This window comes from Aristolochia californica, unplaced genomic scaffold (genome assembly GCF_029961685.1).
Source record: "Aristolochia californica isolate CCGP_79_NKW_82.1479 unplaced genomic scaffold, dmAriCali1.0.hap1 SCAF_9, whole genome shotgun sequence".
Lineage (NCBI taxonomy): Eukaryota > Viridiplantae > Streptophyta > Magnoliopsida > Piperales > Aristolochiaceae > Aristolochia > Aristolochia californica.
In genome coordinates, this window is record NW_027182290.1 from 4,975,074 (window position 1) to 4,995,152 (window position 20,079).

A 20,079-nucleotide genomic window follows, 5' to 3' on the forward strand; every position below is an offset into this window, starting at 1 on the left:
CAAACTTTTTTTTTTCAAGCTATGCTATAACTTGGAGCATCTTGTTTGAAAACCTAGAACCCCTGCTTGGAAACCATGTTAGATTCTATAGTTTCATGCTTGAGAGGCTTAAGAAAGAGGAGCAGAAGAAGAGGGATGAAGTAGAAGAAAAAAAGAGGAGGACAATTTAAGGGAGAGGAGCTCAAGTGAGAGAGAGAGAGAGACTTTAGGCAAGGAGGAGAGCTTGAGTATGAGCTTTCCCTCTCATCTACATCTTATTTATAATGAAGGGTGGAAAGTGTGATACATGATAAAGATAAAAACGCACTTGAATAATTAGTAATCACAAGATATCCTATGTATCCCCTTAATTACAAGATATGTCATTAGTGCTTCTTCAACATGCGCAAAGATGTTTTGACTTTGTTTTCCTTAGGAGAGCACATATGGAAAATCTAAAAGAAACTTGCATATTTAAGGTGTATATGCTATGTCCTATATTCCAATGAAACCAATTGATGTTTGAGCAACTTGCATTTTTGGCTAAAAAAACATGATGCTATGCTTTTAGACAAGTGATAGAATTGGTGAAAACAGTCCAAACGTTTGACCAATGTAGCAAAGAATATGAGGATGTCATCAGTGTTGACCAATGTATTTTGAAAGTGCGGAATAAATAACTTTATCATTGCTTTCTAAAATAGAGACAATCATCTTTAGACGAAAGGGCATTACTTTCTATTGGTAATGTGCATTTGGGATGCAAAAGGCTATCTAAAGTCTATCCTCTACATAGATAACAAACTACCAAAATCTTAATTTAAGGTCAAACTTCAAGAATATTCTAGTTTTATTCAAATGTTGGAAGATGTTTTCTTTGTTGGACAACAAGAATTTTTCACTTCAAAAAAGTGATTAAGGGACTAGTAGTTAATAACCAATCTTGTTTTTCATTTGACTTGTTATTGTATTCTATTGATGTAAAATGGGATATATGCCCATTGCAAAGTTATGATCTTGATAAATCCTTCTAGTATGAGTTGCAAGAACTATTTTTTTGTTAATTCTGATATGAGTTGGATTCACTCCTAGGTGGTTGAAATTGTGATGTTCTCATTTTTCTTGAACATGAAGCTAATAAAGATTTTTCTCTCAAACACGGGTTTTTTCTTCTTTTGGAATACAGTTCTTAGTGTGATTTAGTGCACCATGTTTGGATCAACTGTCTCTTGAATTCATTGACCAGGCCTGTTGTTGAGAGTTGTAATAGAACCAGTGTCTCATACCACAAGAAATAATCTTTGTAGGTTTGTCCTTTTCTGGTCCATTTTCAGCTTTGAATACTCATGGCTTGGCAAGAGGCCTAAAAGTGGCAGATGCTTCTATACTCCATGAAGTTGTCATTATGGCTGACTTTGAGCTCGATGTTTACCAAAGTGATTGGAATAGGTTGAACTAATGAAAATAAGGTGTTTTTGTTCGTCTTTCTTTAAGAACCCTTTCACAAAGTGACCTTTCTTATTACAGACGTATCAATTGCTCATGATCTTGCCCTGGTGGAATATCGTTTTTAGGCATTTTCATTTATTTTCTCCAAATCTTCTCTATAGAAACTTTTTGTGTTTCTTGTAGAACTTCTTTCTTCTAGATTTTCCTTTGCATGAGCATTTGTCTTTTTTGCACTTGATGTATAGGTCTTTCTCGCACAAAACCTATTTGGCTTTCTTCTTCGTTTTTCTCATATTGCATGGAGCTTCTTTTGATTACAGAACTTGTCTTAGAGCAAGTATGCAATATTAATAGATCTCTCCTAGAGTTGTTGAAGTAAAATACCACATATGAACCTGAGTGAGTTATAAATTTGAGAATTCCAGTGTTGTCACAACCCCAACTGAAGTTTAAAGATACATTGAAAACCAAACCCACAACCTGATAGAATGAACTTTGTGACACCAAGAACTCATACATACTCGATATAAGCCTCCTGAAAGACGTCACATGATCCCACTCTGCACTATGAAGAAAACACCATCTCGTATGCCTTCCTAAGTGAGATTGTCTGTAAATGTGTTAAGCAACGTGCTACCATTTACTATCTTTGTTGTCCCAACAATCAGGTCATAGGCCATTCCTTCCTGCAATCCACAAATAAGTGCTATAATTTTGTTTCTATGTAGTAAGAGCCAGAAGACTACAGCATTTGTTTAGAATTGAGATCTACATTTCAACTTCTCCATGCTACTTAAACAGCCAGCCAGATTTTAACATTTAATTCTATGTAGAAAGTTGGAATCCCTTCGAAGAATTCCACTGAAGATGCCAACAGGTTGTCCCACTATTCTTCTTGATGGCACACATCACAGATATGTTATAGTCTTTGTGTCTTTCATGATGAGTTCCAATTGTTCTAAATTTACACAGTTAACTACAAGTGGCAATAAACAGCAATCAGAAACCAAGATGTACCTGTGCAGCGAGGAAGCGGAGAGCAGCGATCTCTGCAAAGGTCACACCACCAATAAAAACAACCAATACTAGTGATCGCCGTCCATCACCTACCCTGTTAAATTTTCAGAAATGAATCGCTGGTTACCAACCAGTAATAGAGAATAACAAAATATACTTCAAAATAGAAAATTGTTTTTTTTCTTTTTGGCAATTCACTGCGATGGCAAAAAGGCACAGGAGTGATTCCGAAAAATCAATAAAAAAGAGAAAACATAGTTCGTTTTGTCCATGTGAAGATAGTTGAATATGTTTTGGAAGTTGGGTAATAATGAGGCAAGGCTGAGGCTGCTTGAGGGTTTTAATGTTTTGAGGTTCCATGAACATGAGATTTACACTTCAGGCGCATGAGGCTGAGCCAACTCTGAACAAATCCTTGTCGTCCTGTATTGTGGGTTTCCTTTTTCCCTCTACTATAGTGTTCCCCACCTTTCTATTATCATCTTTCACTAATTCCATTTCCTTCTTTTGGAATTTTTTTCTTTTCAATGATTATTTCGTGACTCTAAGTGCTCATTTTGTAGGCGACAAACACAATCACTGGTTTCAGTGTGGCATACTTTGTGAAACTATATAAGAAATTTAGCCCCAAAATCAATCATGGGTTCTTGTCTCTCAAACCACTAACAAGGCCATGGATCCACCTCAACAGTGCCACAAACCAGTGCTGGCAGCATTATCATCTCTCAAACCACTAACATGGGTGTCAATCACTGGCTTCAACAGGCAAGCATAATTTTTATCCTAATATCATATCTGTACCCTAACACATAATGTTTTTGGTAAGCATTCATTTTTTTTTTGAAAGACTGAATAAGGAAAAAATAACAACAAACAGACAGGACTAATGGGGGGTCAATTATTTATTATTTATTAATTATGAGTTTCTATATATAAAATAATAATAAAGGTATCAATTAACTTCATAACAAAATTTGACATCTCTAATTGGTAGCAGCCTATTTATTAGTGAAGAGAGTTTCAAAATATAAAACAATAATAAAGGTATCATTAAAAAATTTAAAGAGCGATGAGTGAGTGAGAGAGAGAGCAAGAGAACAAAGCAGAGGAGCAGGCCAAGGAAGAATGAAGGATCAAGAGAGGAGAGGAATGTGAGGAAAACTAGGAAAGAACAAGAGCAAAGGCAAAAGCAAGAGGAGAAGAGTGAGGAGTTTGGCAAGAAGGGAGATGTCCAAGAGGAGATCAGGAGACAACAACAGTTGAGTTGCATGATTTTTCTGAAGGCACTGGAAGACCCAAGTTTGATGAGGAACAAGATAAAAGAAATGACTGGCAGTAGGTAACAAAGAGATATAGAAGGAAGAAAGTTTTGTGGCAAAAGAATAGAAAAAGCTTTCACTTTGGTTTTGAAGATGAGGGGGGTGGACCAATGAAGGAAGATCAAAGTTTCAGCTGCTAATGGTAACAAAAATCTTCTCTCATCACGATTCCATTGGAGATTAGTCACTTTTTCAGCGTTTGGAAACTCTCTTTAGTGCAAATGACGGAAGAGTTCAGTTGCTAAGAAATCTGGTCTCGAGACTTGCAGTTTGTGATTTCTGTTTTTCATTTTTGAAGAGCAGAGTGTAAAATCGTCCACATTCGTGCAAGCAAGATTCTTGCTCGAATTTACTTCTCTCATATCACTGACGATGGATCCAACTGGACTCGATTCTTAGCAACCTTTAAAACTTTCCTTCCAAAATCACTGCAAACCAACCATTCTTCATCCCCTTTAGCCCTTGTCCAACAAACCATTCAAACCCCATTTGAATCCTATTTCGAGAGAAACCACCTAATCTCCAACCACAAATCCAATCATACCAACCATTCTCACCACACATTATTCACATTTTCCAATCCATCTTTGAAAGAAGACAGAAATGATCACAGTGTCTGATTGTGACAATCAAATGGAGTCTTTGTAAGGCTAAGCTGCTGAGTGACCTTATCTCAAAACACTGGATGTTGTCTTACTCACCCAAAATTGCATTCCGTTGCAACGCCAAATGGCTTATTCAAATGTGCTGCTCAGATGAAAGTCAGAAGATCCATGCTACTTGGAATATTGATTGTCCCATTCCATTCATCAAAATTGTGGTATGGCAGAAAACTACCACGATAGGGTCTTCTGGAGTCTGGTTGAAAGTATTTGATTTACCAATTGAGTTATGAAATGATGAAGGTTTTCATGCTATTGCAAATTTTTTTGATAATCTCATAATCTGGTATTGATATGGATGAATGCCCGATCCCCCAGTTTCCTCAAACTGAAAACACCTCTTTACCAAATGTTTTAGCCTTTTCTTTTACCTATTCCCAAGAAAAAATGTTAAGTTGGGTCCAAGGCCCATCCCAAAATGACTAGCCAACTTAGGAAACCTTTTTCCTAACTAATAAACTCAAGATCGTTGTACTCACTAATCCATGTGGGACTATTCTTTTTTTTTTTTTTTTTTTTTATAAAGATGTATATATATTAACAAGAGAAAATTTAGTGACTATTCCTTAACACAATGTGGGACTATTCCTTAACACTTCCCCTCATGTGTAGGCCTTCTTTTGTGGCTCTATGGCTCTACAAGTGGATAATTTAGGTGTAGGCCTTCTTTTGCGGCTCTGTAAGTGGATAATTTTAGATATAGGCCCTCTTTTGTGGCTCTACAAGTAGATAGTTTAGGTGTAGGTCCTCTTTTGTGACTCTACAAGTGGATAGTATGGGTGTAGGCCTTTTTTCCGTGACTCTACAAGTGGATAGTTTAGGTGTAGGCCCTCTTTTGTGGCTCTACAAGTGGACGGTTTAGGTGCAGGCCCTCTTTTTTGGCTCTAAAAGTGGATAGTTTAGGTGTAGGCCTTCTTTTCTGGTTCTACAAGTGGATAATTTAGGTGTAGGGCCACATATGAGTACCCGCTTTGATACTATGTTAAGTTGGGTCAAGGTCCATCTCAAAATGACTAGCCAACTTAGGAAACCTCTTTCCTAACTATTAAACTCAAAATCTTTGTACTCACTAATCCATGATGCAATTGTTAGCTGGCTAAAATCAGCGCCCACACAGCTAACCTACTGGAACAGGTCTTCTCCTTCAAGAAATTGAAGCAGCTTCCCACAGTATGCCACTGAACCGTGCCCTCATACTAGATAGATACAATAGTGAATTCTATAAAAATAGATGGCCAACCATAAAAGATGACCTCATTATTATGGTGCACAGGTTTCATAAGAATGGCATCACCTACCGAGCCATGGGGGCATCCTTCATCGCTCTTGTCCCTATAAAGACAAATGTTGAACACCCCCATGACTTCCAGTCAATTAGTCTAGTCTCCAGCTCATACAAGTTCATTGCCAAGCTGCTCGCCCATAGATTCAAGTCTGTGTTACCCACAATCATCCATCATGGGAAAAGTGCCTTAGTGAAAGGAAGAAATATTCTTCTGGCCTCCTCCACGAGCTTCACATCTACCAGGATTGCTTCAAAGGTCCACTTATCGTGGAGGGTGACTACAAAGTTGTCATTAGCTAGCGCTCCACCGCCTCCTTCCCCCCTTGGCATCACTGGCAACTTTTTCTTGATATTAAGGACATTGTTTCCACTATCTCTTGTACTTGGTCCCATGTTCTTAGATCAGCCAATTCGGTTGCTAATTTGTGTGCTAAATTGGGTCTCTCCCTACAATCTCTTGTTGTTAGGTGAGGCCTCCCTTGATGTATTCTTTTACTTTTCTTCATAATAAAATCATCACCGTTTCAAAAAAGGAAGAAATATTCTGAACTCAACAATAGCAACACATGAGATGCTCGACTACTTCAAATGATTTGAACTCCCTAGATTCTGCCTCGAGCTTGATTTCGAGAAGGCTTTTGACCGTGTCAATTGGAAGCTGGTTGACAATCTTCTCATGTGTATGGCTTTCACAATCAATGGAGATTTTGGATCTGAAGCAGCATCTCCTAAACTTCATACTTCCTGCTCCTCAATGGGACATCTTGCAGCTACTTCCATGGCTCTCAGGGTATCCAACAAGGGGACCCCATATCCCCCTTCCTCTTCAACATTGTGGTGGAATACTTGTCAGCCATGATCTATTTAGCAAAGAACAGTGGGTGGCTCACTCCAATCTCCAATGGAGATAGCCTCAACATCCCACTCCTTTAATTCACTGATGACACACTCTACTTCGGGGTTGGCACCTTCGACCAAGTCAAGAAGATAAAAGCACTGCTGGGCCTCTTTGAGTTGACTTCGGGACAGAAAATAAGCTGGCAAAAAACCACAATTTTGGGGTATAGTATCAGTGGAGATGATCTGAATCAAATGGCCAATTACTTGGGTTGCTCCATTGCCAACTCCTCCAGCTCGTACCTTGGCCTTTCCGTATTGGACAGCATTACCACAGAAGAATTACAGAAGACCTGTTATTGAAAAACTGGAGCGACGCCTTGCTACTTGGAGGGGTCATCATATCTTGTTTGGCTGGCATCCCGAACTACTTCCTATCCCTGTTCCCATGTCCTACATCTATTTGCCACCACATAGAAACCATGAAGAAAAGATTCCTATGGAGGGAGTGCTAGGCGAATATAAGTATCACCTTGTTTGTTGGACAGAAGTCTGTAAACCAATCAACCTTGGTGGTCTTGGTATCCTGCTTACAACTAACATGAATTCGGCTCTCCTATTAAAGTGGATTTGGAAGAATAACATGCAGCTGAAATCGATCTGGAGCCAATGGTTGTTGCCAAGCTCGGATGGGATGAAGGTTGGTGGACTGGGGATGGCTGTCGTTACCACCTTTCCCGTCTTTGGAGGTCACTCTTCCTCTTCCTCTTCCTCTTCCTCTTCCTCCTGAAGTTCACTTTTGCAACCAGATGCTTTGTTGGAAATGGGATGAAAAACAGGCCCCTCAGCATCTCATATCAAGCTCTTATAAATGTAACCATTTGTGTATCTTCCACAGTTTCTGCAGCTTAGCATGGCAACGGTGGCTGGGACCTGCAACTCAGGCACGAGTTAATTGATGACGAGACCTCTGATATCTCTAACCTCATCTCTAATTTGGTCTTGATCAAGATCCGTGCTTTCAACCCATACAAATTGATTTGGATGGCAGACTCTAGCGGCAAGTTCTCCGTCTCCTCAGCTTACACTCACCTTCATAACTGGACCACCACTCCTTATCAGAATACTGCAGCACTGACCTGGTGCTTTGCTGACCTGCCTGTAGATCTTTCCTTTGGACTGCCAACCTTAATAAAATCCTCACCATGGATAACTTGCAGCCTCATGGAAACCTGGGTCCTGATCCCACTTGCCCACTCTGCAAAACCGATAGTGAGACCATCAACCACCTCCTCATTCACTGCCAATATGCTTGGAAGGTCTGGTCCCTCTTACTTAATTGAATCGACCTGCAATTGTGCGCTACTCATGACATTCCATCCACCCTCCAGTCACTTCTTGGAGCTAGACTTCCTAAGATGGGCATGATCCTTCTCTCTAGCTGCCTTGGGTTCATCCCTTGGAACATTTGGAAAAAAAGAAACAACGGCACTTCCAATGCAAATTCAGAAGCGCCAAGTAGGTCTCTCAAACAGTTGTTACCCATGTTTCCTCTTGGCTGCTCACTAGGATGGAATTCCAGCATCTTCAAGACATGACTTTGCACCACAACTGGCGTCTTGTGGCTCAGATGCCCCTCCCATCCAGACTGCCGAACATGATGGTATGGGATCCTCCCGCTACTGGCTCCCTCAAATTAAATTTTGATGGCAGTGCTCTTGGGTGCCTACCTTGCTGGCTTTGGTGGCGCCATCCGCAATTCTGAGGGTACTCTTCTTACTGCATATGCTGGACCATTGGGTATCCCCAACTCCACCACTGCTGAACTCACTGGTCTTCTCCATGGACTCATCATTTATTGGCCGCTTCTCCATGCCATTGATTGTGGAAGGTGACTCCAAAGTAGTAATTCATTGGTGTGCAAATGCCAAGGAGCCACCTCGGAGGCATTGGGAAACCTGTTATGACATATGTACTATTTCTTCCAGCTTATGCTGTACTTGGAATCATATCCCCAATCAGCAAATTCCTTTGCTGATGGCCAAGCCAAAATAGGAACCTCCCTTCAATCCCTTGTTGTAACAGGAGAGTATCCCTAATTTGTATTTCCCTCTTCTTTTAATAATATTCACATCAGATTTTAAAAAAAAAGAGGTATCTTGACCATTCATGTAATGTTTTTAGTTATTCCATGTTATTCCATTTCTCCACTTAATTTTGCCATCTGATTTGGGAGGTACAAGCATTGAATATGGATCACGAACTTTTGAACACTCAGATGATTTTTACAAGGTTTGTTACACACCTTTTGGTGCACTTGGAAGGATGTTTTGGTATGCTAATTTAGGGACAAGCAGAAGAAACAAAAGGCAGAAAAATGACATGGATGGAAACCGTCAATGCTTAGACCTACAACATCACGGATCTAGCACTTGATAGGTCATAATGAGGGGAAAGGATTCATGCAGCCAAGTATAACACAGAAGAAATGACAATCATTGACTTTGTTGATGTTTAGAATATGAAAATTTTCTACTTGTCCCATCCCACCATTAAGACCACTATTCATCCCTTCATCAATATATATAAAATTAATTAATATGAAAAATAAGTTTTTAGAGGATCTGTCTGGAAGTTTGCATTTTGCTTCATGATGCTCCTATTAAATGTTTTGAAGTTCTAATTAGCCTGGCCATTTAAATAAAATAAAGGCAACTTAAACTCCTGAGATGCTTTTGCATTTTTTGTACAACCAAACAAAACTGTATTAGCTTAAAGAAATTTTTTTCGGTAGCAAGGAATGCTTACCTATCAAGGTTTCCAGGGTTCCCTTGTAGCATATCTAATGAAGAAGTTCTTGAATATCCACCCTGTGGATGGAGAACATACAAAATACACAAGGTGTTCGTTTGAAACATTAAATAGCATAGTGTGAACGCTGGAGCAAATGAGAGGGACAAGAACTCACTCTCTTAAATTCAGAATGTGGACCAGGCAGTAGTTTCACAATCTCTTCAATAGGGCGCCTGAGCATTAAGTTTTATAACAAGAAATATGGATATAGCAAAAAGAAGAAAAATATAGTAAGGATAAAAGCTTTAACAAATGCAAGATTAGTTTTATTCTAAATCAAATGCTGATTTAATTTACATCTCACCATCCGGATCGAACTGCATGTTGAACAAGTCGTATGCTAAGTGGTGCATATCCAGAAAAGACATATGCAATATCATTTGGGCTGCATTATAGAAAAGTAGCTCAAATAATTAGTAATGATTTTATAAAGCAAAAGGCAAATACTATCCCCAGGTTTTTACTTCAAAAGAATCAACTGAGAAAAAGTTAATGAATCATGAAAGACGAGTAGCAGATTTCATTAAGTAAAGAAAAAGAGAATTAAAAATTACAAAGGGCCGTTAAGGCAAAAGCCAACGAAGACAAAAGAGACCAGCAAAGACTCAAGCAACGCTCAAACAAAACACAAATACAAATCCAAAAAAAAAAAAAAAAAAGGAATAAGAAAAGCTCAGCCAGCATCAATTGGATAAGTAGTACCGTCAACAAGAAATGGAAGGGAGACACTTATCCTTGCAAGATCATAGATGAGATTTTTACTTCTATAGAATCAACTAAGAAAGAGTGAAGAAATGTTGAAAAACAAGGAGTCAGGTTTGCTCATAGATGATGATTCAATTTTGAAAAGATAATGGTCATAAAAAGAGTTCTAAATGAATTAGGGAAAATATGAATTAGATAATTGCCCAACTCCACACTTCTTCAAAGCCTCCCATTATCTGTGAGTGGACTCTGCCACCTGCTGGTGTCCTTAAGTTAAACTTTGACGGATCTTCTTTCGGTAACCTTGGCTTAGCGGGTGTCGGTGGCGTGATTCATGATTCTCTTGGGAACCAGATCGTCTCCTTTTCTAGCCCTCTCAGTATTCCAGACTCCACAACGGCCGAACTTCAAAACCTTCTTAATGCGCTCCGTGTCTTTCGAGATCACTGCTCTAGGCCTATCCTGATTGAGGGAGACTCCAAGGTGGTGATTGGTTGGTGTGAGAAGGCCTTTGCGCCTCCGTGGCGACATTGGGATACCTTTTTTAAAATTTTAGATTTTGTCAATCTTTTTGACTGTTTTTTCTCTCATTCCAAGATTAGCAAATTTTGTGGCTGATGCTTTAGCCAAGCAAGGAGCCTCCTTGCAATCTCTTGTTGTTAGGACTTGGCCCCTCCTCTTTCCTCTCTTAATAAAATCACATTTCATAAAATAAAATAAAGAATTAGAGAAAATTTATTCACTCTAGGTTTATTGAGAGAAATTTCAAATCTTGTAGCAGTTCATGACTTATATAAGAATTTAGTTGGAGTTTTTCACTCTAAACTTGACCTTTAAGATAAATGTTTTTCTTCACGGAACACCTCATATAAGAATTCCACTTAACCCTCTCTACTTTGTTTGAGTTGGATTATTTTCTTCATGATATTAGACCAGGTCCTTCGGACCTCCACAAATTGTTAAGTTTTGCTCCACCATGTTTTTCCATTTGTTTAGATTCACAAGAGCCTGTACATGATGGGGAGTATTGAGGAAAAAAGTTGAACAACAATTGCGATGTATACACGAACCATAAGAACTTTGCCTGGTCTCTCCACTCTATACCGGAGAATTTATTTATTTTGAAATGATGCTGATTTTTATTAAGACAAAAGCTCAAAAGAGCAATTTAAATTAAATATTTTTTTTTGCAAGGTTGCAAAGTTAAACAGTTATAAGCGTGTATCTTTATTTCCGGTACCACATGGCCTTTTGTATTAGATAAACAGAACCATAATAAAAGTCCCTACACTTATTAAATTACAAAATCCGTTTGTCTAAACATTTCATTTTTTTGTTCTGTCTAAATTTGCAATTTTATCTTCCGTAGATTCGTTTATACCTGGCCAATCACCAGTCTGCTTACAATCCTTTTTAAGGCCCATCACCTAAAACATTAGGTGGATTTCAGAAACACTAAATACCAAAGACCATTCAATTTATGCCAATGGGCCTTTCATTTACAAAGTTGAGGTCCAGCTGTACCTAGTCACTATAAAGCAAGAATTGTATTTTTCAGTAACTCATTTAAAACAGAACAAAGTTGAGGTCCAGCTGTACCTAGTCACTATAAAGCAAGAATTGTATTTTTCAGTAACTCATTTAAAACAGAAAAATCCATTCGGACAAAAGAATTTCCTTGTATAGCCTAACATAAGGAATAATATTAAGGCAGACAAACAGCTAAAACTGTACAAGAATAAAAGAAACATGACAAAATATTTACAGGCTTGATATGGGCACAGTAAAAAAAGGAAGAATATAATCTGCTCAATGATTAGAATCACAATATCGAAGTTGATATGCTGCAGGAGAGTACCAGTCATCAAAGATTAGAAACTGAACACATAAGACAAAAAACACAATATTTAAGTTGCTTTCAGTGAGAAGATGGAACATAACTAATCCATGTCAACTGAAGAGGTACTTAATAGAATTATCAAATTATGACATAATATGTACTGGGGCCTTTGGCTCAATGGTCACCTTGGGAGTTTCCTAGTGTGAGGTCTTGGAGTCAATTCTCACCAGGGGTAGGAGAGTCTATGCATGTGTAATCAACATTCAAAAAGAATAATAATGACATAATATTAAAATAGATTACTTGGCAGTGTCTGTATCATCAACAACTAGTTGCAAGGATCGTTTGATTGTAGGCCAATAGGTTTTTGATTCCTGTAAGATCAAATTCGTGACTACGGTTTTAACTTCGAAAAAAGGGAGAAAAAAAAAAACAAAAAAAGGTTTAACCTTACCTGTTTCTTGAGCAACCCAACCTTCTCAAGATTATAAAGAGTGGGCATATGCTCAAATCCATAGCTGTGGAGTATTTCTCTCCTGCATCATAAGAATCAGTGAATAAAGAAACTCATAAAAAAATAAAACAAGGATATCATACTATTCAGCAATTAACTAAAGAAAAAACTCTTTGGGAAAGATTCATCATGCGGAAAACCTGTGGTCCAACTAACAAAATCAAGGCCAGATTTTGAATCCTAGAATACTACTCTAATGTTCTCAAAGGCACAACAAATAACCTAACCAGTTGGAGCTCAGGTGCCTAAAAACCTGCAGTTCAAAAAGCAAAGTAACTACTTATTGGCCAAAAGATATGGAAGCTTCCTTATAACTCCCTTTAAGGGACCTTCCCCTACTCAACTTGATCCATAATTCCATTTCCCAGTGTCTTCAAATAAATGTCTATATGCATTGATAAAGATACAAAATTGATGAAATAAGAAGATAAAAGAGGGAAGTGAAGGAAGAAAGAGAAACGGAGAAAGCAGCAGCCAAGAGGAATCTGCATAGATCACAGATCTCTCTTTAATATTCACTTAACTGAGTTTGGATAAAAGGACAAAAATGCCCTTAAGTACAAAATACCATATAGCTCTCTATACAACTCAGATTCTAATACAAATTGAAACATAAGCATATGAAATATAAATTATCCTGCTGGCACAGTATGACACCTATGTGACAATGACAAAAGACAAAATACCCCTGTCTATGTAATTTAACATGTATATTGTTAGAAAACAGTTGAAGGGTAATTTTGTCTTTTTACATTGGCAGTGATCTGTAGAGTAGTTTTTACGTTGTTTTACATGTTTAAACCTATCTCTAGTTCAAGTTTGATGTGATTTGAGTATGTATAGTGGGAGATACGAGTTAATCAAGTTTAAACGTATAAAGGCATAATTGTAATTACCCCTAAAGTTGAGTTATTGAAGAGGATGGGGGTTGTGAATCTTTCTGAACTCTCTTCTCTCATTTCTCTCCTCTCTTCTCCTTGTACTCTTCAATTTTATACTTTTTTCATGTCATCATAGCAATAGATCTTGGTTGCAAGCTTCTATTCTTCATCAGTTCTCTCCATTGAAGCCAGCGACTTCTTAGAAATGGGATCCCTTGAGGTTTGTGTTTGACTGGTTAGTAAAAATCTGAACTTTTTTGTACTTCCTTCTGCCAAAAAGCTAGGTTTGATGGCATCTACTGCAGATAGAGCAATTCTGAGAATGATTACTGACCTATGAGGGTTTATTGAGTTGGATTTACCTGTTTTGAACTGTGCACCCCCCCCTATTACTGTCTCCCTGCCTATGTCACCCTATAATAGGCTGACATCAGCTCTAGTTGTTATGAATTTCAGACTTATGATGCTTCAATTGCATAGTTTGATCAGTCTTTGTCTTGGTGGCTAGTACACATTGAAGTTTTTACCCTAACCCTCATTTTCGAAGTGGGGCGTACATAATTGGTACTTTTACGATTGTGTTGTGACATGAAATTAGGGTTGGAGTGAATATTATTCTATTCCAATGGATGATTATGGTGAGATCATCACCCCCTCAAGGGAATTTGGAAATTCTAAGGGAAAATATGTGATATTGATTATATCTCAAAGATTAAATGGTCAAAACTATCTTAGTTGGTAAAAAATAATTTCAATATATCTAAAGGCAAAGAGGAAGTCCAAGCTCATTAGGGAAGATCCTCATGTCCCTCCGAATGATGATTGGGTAGCTAAAGATAGTCAAGTTATGACCTGACTAATCAACAGTATTGATTCTAAGCTGAGGAATCAAGTTATGAATTGAGACACTCCTAAGGATATATGGGTAACCTTGGTACCTATTTATGCTTAGGAGAGCAATTTGCCTCGAGTCTATGACTTATATACCAGACTGTTCAGCCTCAAGAGATGTAAGAGATCTGTTACAGAATACTATAATGAACCGGTGGGTGTACTGCAAGAGATAAACGTTTTCTATCCCTTTACTACTGATGAAAGAGAGTCTAGAAAACAGCATGTACAATAGATAAAGCAAAATTTCTGAATGGCTTGGGGCCAAAGTTTGATGTTGTTCGGGCGCAGCTATTAGCTCAGAGGGTATACAATCTTTATCCATAGCCATTAGAGAGTCTTGCATGCAGAGCCTGTTGTTATACCCCAGGGAAGCAAAGATGTGACTAGTATTACTATATCTACCTTCAATACTTTGGGTAACTCAAAATCAGCTAGAGGTAAAGTTGGAAGTGCTGGAGGCAGAGGAAGAGATGCCAAGGCAGAGGCAGAGGTAGGGGCGATAGTAGGTTTAACAGAAAATATACTTATTGTGGCTGCTCCAAACATTTTTCTGACAATGTTCGGCTAAATTTGGTAAACTTACATGGGCAAACTCTCTTGTTCATGAGAGCACAGAAGCATCTATTGGGCCGATAGTGAATATTGTACCTGGGGCATCTGATGAAATGCAACAAGTAATTCAACGTATGGCATAGTTGATTGTTGCTTCTTCTTCAGCATCTAAGGCTCAGTCTTCCATTCCTACCTGGGTACTTGACTCAGGAACCACTACCCATATATCAAGTATGTCATCCTTGTTCTATGATTTAAAAAAGTCTTCTACTATTAAACATGTTACCTTATTTGATGGATCATTTCCTAAATTTTCCCTCAATTTGTTATAAGTTAGTCAACTCACTAAATCCATGAATTGTTTCGTAACTTTTTACCCTTCTCATTGTGTGTTTCAGGATCTCACAATGAGGTAGACGATTGGTTCTACATGTGAGAAAGACGAATTATATTGTCTAGAGAGCCACTCACAGGATGCTTTACAGGCTCTACATTCAACAGTCTCACCTTCACAATGGCATCTATGACTAGGTCATCCCTTTCCTGCAAAGTTGGTTCGACTTTTTTCTGCATTTCCTTCTAGTCTTTACATTTCACTATGACTCATGTCAACTAGGCAAGCATCACTAGACGCTATTTCCTTTAAGCCAATCCAAAAGTAGTCGTTTATTTGACATTGTTCATCCTGATGTTTGGGGACCATGTCCTATGCTAGTTTTTTTGGTTATAAAGTACTTTCTTTCATTCATTTATGATTTTAGTCAATGTACTTGGGTATCACCTGTGGGAGAACTTTGAAATATTAAAAATCAGTTTGATTCTTCTAGTCTGATAATGGACAGGAGTTTATGAATCAAAATTTTGATGTGTTTTGTCAACATCAATCATGGTATTATACATTAGTCATCCTATGTCTTTAATCCACAACAAAATGAAGCAACTAAGCGTAAGAATCACCATCTCTTGGAAGTGGCACGCACTATGTTACTACACATGAATGTATCCAAATCGTATTGGGATGAAGCGGTTCTTACTGCCTTTCTCATCAATAGGATGTCTTCCACTGTTCTTGGAGATGAAATCCCTAAATAGGTGTTGATGTCATCTGTCACGTTATTTCCATCATCTCCTCGTGCTTTTGGATGTGTATGTTTTGCACATATCTTTGGTTCTTCCAGGGATAAACTCTCTCCTTGTGCAATAAAATGTGTTTTCAAGGGATATTCTCGTACTCTGAAGGGATGCAAATGCTTTTGTTCTTCTACTGAGAAGACATTGGTATCTGCAGATGTGACATTATCTGAAGATACTCCATTCTTCACTTCATTAACTATAGATGTGTTTCTATCTACTATTGGTCCCGAGATAGTTATCCCCATTCCTATGGAGGATGTTGCTAGTCCCTCTTCAGATGCTACTGCAAAGTAACCACTATAGGTATGCAACAGATAGCATGTGACGCAACACCAACCCTCAGGTTCCTCTCTCACATCGGATCATGAACCCTCTTTGTTTGCAAATCCTGAGGTAAATGCTTTACTCCTTCCTATTGCTCTTCAGAAAGGTATTCATAACGGAACTAGTATCCTTTGTCACATTTTGTATCTTTTGATTCACTATCTAACCGGTACAAAAGCTCTGCTCTGTCATTGTACTCTTGTAGTATCCCTTCTTCTATGCAGAATGCTCTTACTTTTCCTCAAAATAAGCAGGCCATGGATGTTGAAATGGAAAACCTACTAGATAGGGGCACCTGGATATTGTGTGACTTACCCCCTGGAGGTATATTGGTTGGATGTCATTAGGTATATACTGTGAAGTATAAGGCGGATGGCTTCATTGAGAGATACAAATTTTGATTTGTAGCCAAAGGATACACTCAAACTTATGGTGTGGATCTGTTTGAGACCTTCTCCCCAGTTGCCAGATTATCTTTTGTATGGATTTTGATTTTTGTTCGTGAACCAAGAGTGGTCATTATTGCAATAGCAACTTGTTGGATATGTTGCTTAGGAGGAGACTAATAAGGTATGCAAACTCAAGAAGGCTATATGTGGTCTCAAACAAAGCCGTTGAGCATGGTATGAGAAATTTAGTTAGGTGGTCATGTCTTTTGGCTTTTCTAGAAGTCATTATGACCATTCATTGTTTATCATGAAGAGATTGTCTAATATTGTGGTTTTTCTCGTTTATGTGGATGATATTATCTTATCTAGTAGTGAACATGTATTGAGGAGGTAAAGGCACATCTCACTACACACTTTCAAACTAAAGATCAGGGTTAATTAAAAGTATTTTCTAGGCATTAAGGTGGCTAGAAGTAAGGACAACCTCATATTAGGAAGTATGTCACTGATATGCTACAATAGTATAGTTTACTGGGTGCCAAACCAGTGGAAACTCCCTTGGAGGTTGGGCATGATCTTCATGATGAATAGAGTGATGAGTCCAATGACAAGACGATATATCGCCAATCAATTGGTAAACTGATATATGCCATAGTCACTCGCTCTGATATATCTTTTGTTGTCAGTATGGTCAATCAGTTTATGGATTGTCCTCGCAAGGTTCATTTGGAGGCTGCACATATAATATTAAGGTACTCAAATGGGTCACCTGGAAAGGTTTATTCTTTAAACTCCATGATCATTTAAAGTAGAAGCTTTCCAAGATGCAAATTAGGGGGGGTTAGTCAACTTGAAGTCCGAGATGAAGATCAACCACATTACGCCCTTCATCAATTGAAGTCGTTAGTGGAACGCAGATGACATTTCATCTGGATGTTGGGGATGAAGCGGTCCTTCATCTCCACGTTATAAAAAAATTCAAGTGGTTTCCGACCCTTTTTGCCATTCATCCAAATGAAGGACACGAGGAAGTTCAAACCTGCGACATTTTTTTTCCCCTCTCCTCACACCCCCCTCTCTCACGCATCCTCACTTTCATTTTTTCCTCCCTCTCTCCCGCACCCCCTCTCTCGTCTCCCTGCGCCCCTGACGTCTCTGCTCCCTCTCTTCTCTCGAACTCTCCTCTCTGGCCTCCGTCTCTCGGTCTTCTCTCGGACTCGCCCTTTCTCTCGCACCCCCTCTCTCGTCTCCGTGCCTCCCTCTCTTCTCTCGGACTCCCTCTCCGTTTTTCTCTCTCGCTTTTCCCTCTCTCTTATCCCTCTCGACCTCCCTTTCTTCTCTCTCTTCTCCCTCTCTTCTCCCTCTCTTCTCCCTTTCAGCCTCCCACTCCCTTCTCTCTCTCGCTATTCTCCTTTCCCAAAATACCTTCCGATTTTGTTTGATTTCCCCATTTCAATTTCGATTTCAATTTTGATTTCGATTTCCCCATTTTGATTTTGATTTCGATTTCAATTTCCCCATTTACTCTATTGTATTAGTGATTTAATAGTAGTAATTAAATTATTGTTAACTCAAGCACTTGGTTTAATTAACTCATTTTATAATTAATAAAATCAATGGTTTTATATTTAATGGAAAAATATTTTAATTAATAATATGTAAAAATATATAGTGTGTTAAAGTTAGTATTGATAGATTTTTCCTGTTTAATCATGACTTTTTTATGTTAAAGAACACCATATATTATCAATAAATTAATAACTTAAATGTATTATATTCATTTATGTTATTTTTAACATTATTTATTTATTTTTTATGATTAATCATGTGCACAGTTAATTGACTCACATAATTACAGTATTAATGTACAATAAACAGTAATCTTTAACTAATATAATATAGAATTAAATTAATTAGTACATTAATATATTTTAGTTATACATTAAATTAGTTATTCGTGTAGTAATAATGTTTATTTTACCTAATTTGATGTTTAAGTATACTTTACAAGTTACTAATTCTCTTAGTTTCTGTGTTTTCCTCATTTGGGGGCACTAACACTGGAAATTGTTTTCCTGTGGACATGAACTTGTCCATACTAACACCCATTTCGAAGATGAAGATCATGTAGATGCTTGAGATGAAGATGAAGATCAAATTTCCAGTTTGTTGACTAACCCCCCCTTATGTTGGGTCCAAACTTGATAGCAAGTCTACCACCGGTTACTGTGTGTTCTTAGGAGGTAATTTGATAAGTTGGAAGATCAAAAAACATTATAGCCCATTTTAGTGCTAAAGCTGAGTATAAAGCAATGACTTATACAATTAGTGATTTGATATGGGTGAGATCGGTAGTCAAATAATTGAATCTACAGAGAGATCAGCCTATGACTATGTATTATGACAATCAAGCAGCCATATCCATTGTAGGGAATCCAATATTTCATAAACGAACTAAACATATTGAGGTGGATTGTCACTTCATTCGAGATGCAATGATGAAGAAGGAAATTGCCACTCCCTATGTTCGATATGGCGATCAAGTTAGAAATGTGTTTACTAAAGCTTTGGATAAACGTAAATTTGGGTATTTCTATAGCAAGGTGGGACTTATGGATATATGCTCCAGCTTGAGGGGGAGTGTTAGAAAAAAAGTTGAAGGGTAATTTTATCTTTTTATATTAGTTATGATCTCTAGAGTAGGTTAATATTGTTGACACGTGTTTAGATCTATCTCTAGTTCAAGTTTGATATAATTCGAGTACATATTGTAGGAGATATAAGCAGTTAATTAAGTTTAAGTATATAAGGGTATAATTGTAATTATTCCTAAAGTTGAGTTATTAAAGAGGATGGGGGTCATGCTTTTTCTGAACTCTCTTCTCTCATCTCTCTCTCATCTCTTCTCCCTCTCACTTCTTCTCCCTATACTCTTTAATTTTATCCTTTTTCATATATATAGAGACACGAACAGAATATGCCCAGGTAAGGGAGCAATATTCAGGACAAGACACAAAAATAATTTTACCTTTGTTAAGGAATAGTCCCACATTGATTAGTGAGTACAAAGATCTTGAGTTTATTAGTTGGGAAAGAGGTTTTCCTAAGTTGACTAGTCATTTTGGGATAGGAACTTGGACCCAACTTAACATGGTAACAGAGCAAGTACTCATATGTGAGCCTACACCTAAAACTATCCACTTGAAGAGCCACAAAAGAGGGCCTACACCTAAACTACCTACTCTAAATTATCCATTTGTAGAGTCACAAAAGATGGTCTACACATGAGGGGGAGTGTTAAGAAATAGTCCCACATTGATTAGTGAGTACAAAGATCTTGAGTTTATTAATTGGGAAAGAGGTTTTCCTAAGTTGACTAGTCATTTTGGGATAGGGCCTTGGACCCAACTTAACAACCTTCATTTTCTTTTTTTATTTCGAAAGA

The 20,079-nt window shown here is 37.9% G+C and overlaps 1 protein-coding gene across 1 annotated transcript in view; it reads right to left on the reverse strand.

The window, feature by feature from the left end:
* Positions 1-1,703: 1,703 nt before the first annotated feature.
* LOC137940113 (vacuolar protein-sorting-associated protein 33 homolog) overlaps positions 1,704-20,079 on the reverse strand; it is a 49,166-nt gene continuing 30,790 nt past the window's right edge. The window contains exons 16-22 of the mRNA XM_068785039.1: positions 12,401-12,482; positions 12,250-12,320; positions 9,706-9,786; positions 9,517-9,574; positions 9,357-9,418; positions 2,446-2,539; positions 1,704-2,114 (exon numbers count right to left, since the gene is read on the reverse strand). Coding sequence (XP_068641140.1) covers positions 2,025-2,114; positions 2,446-2,539; positions 9,357-9,418; positions 9,517-9,574; positions 9,706-9,786; positions 12,250-12,320; positions 12,401-12,482 — 538 coding nt within the window. The 3' untranslated portion in view covers positions 1,704-2,024. The remainder of the gene's footprint in view (positions 2,115-2,445; positions 2,540-9,356; positions 9,419-9,516; positions 9,575-9,705; positions 9,787-12,249; positions 12,321-12,400; positions 12,483-20,079) is intronic.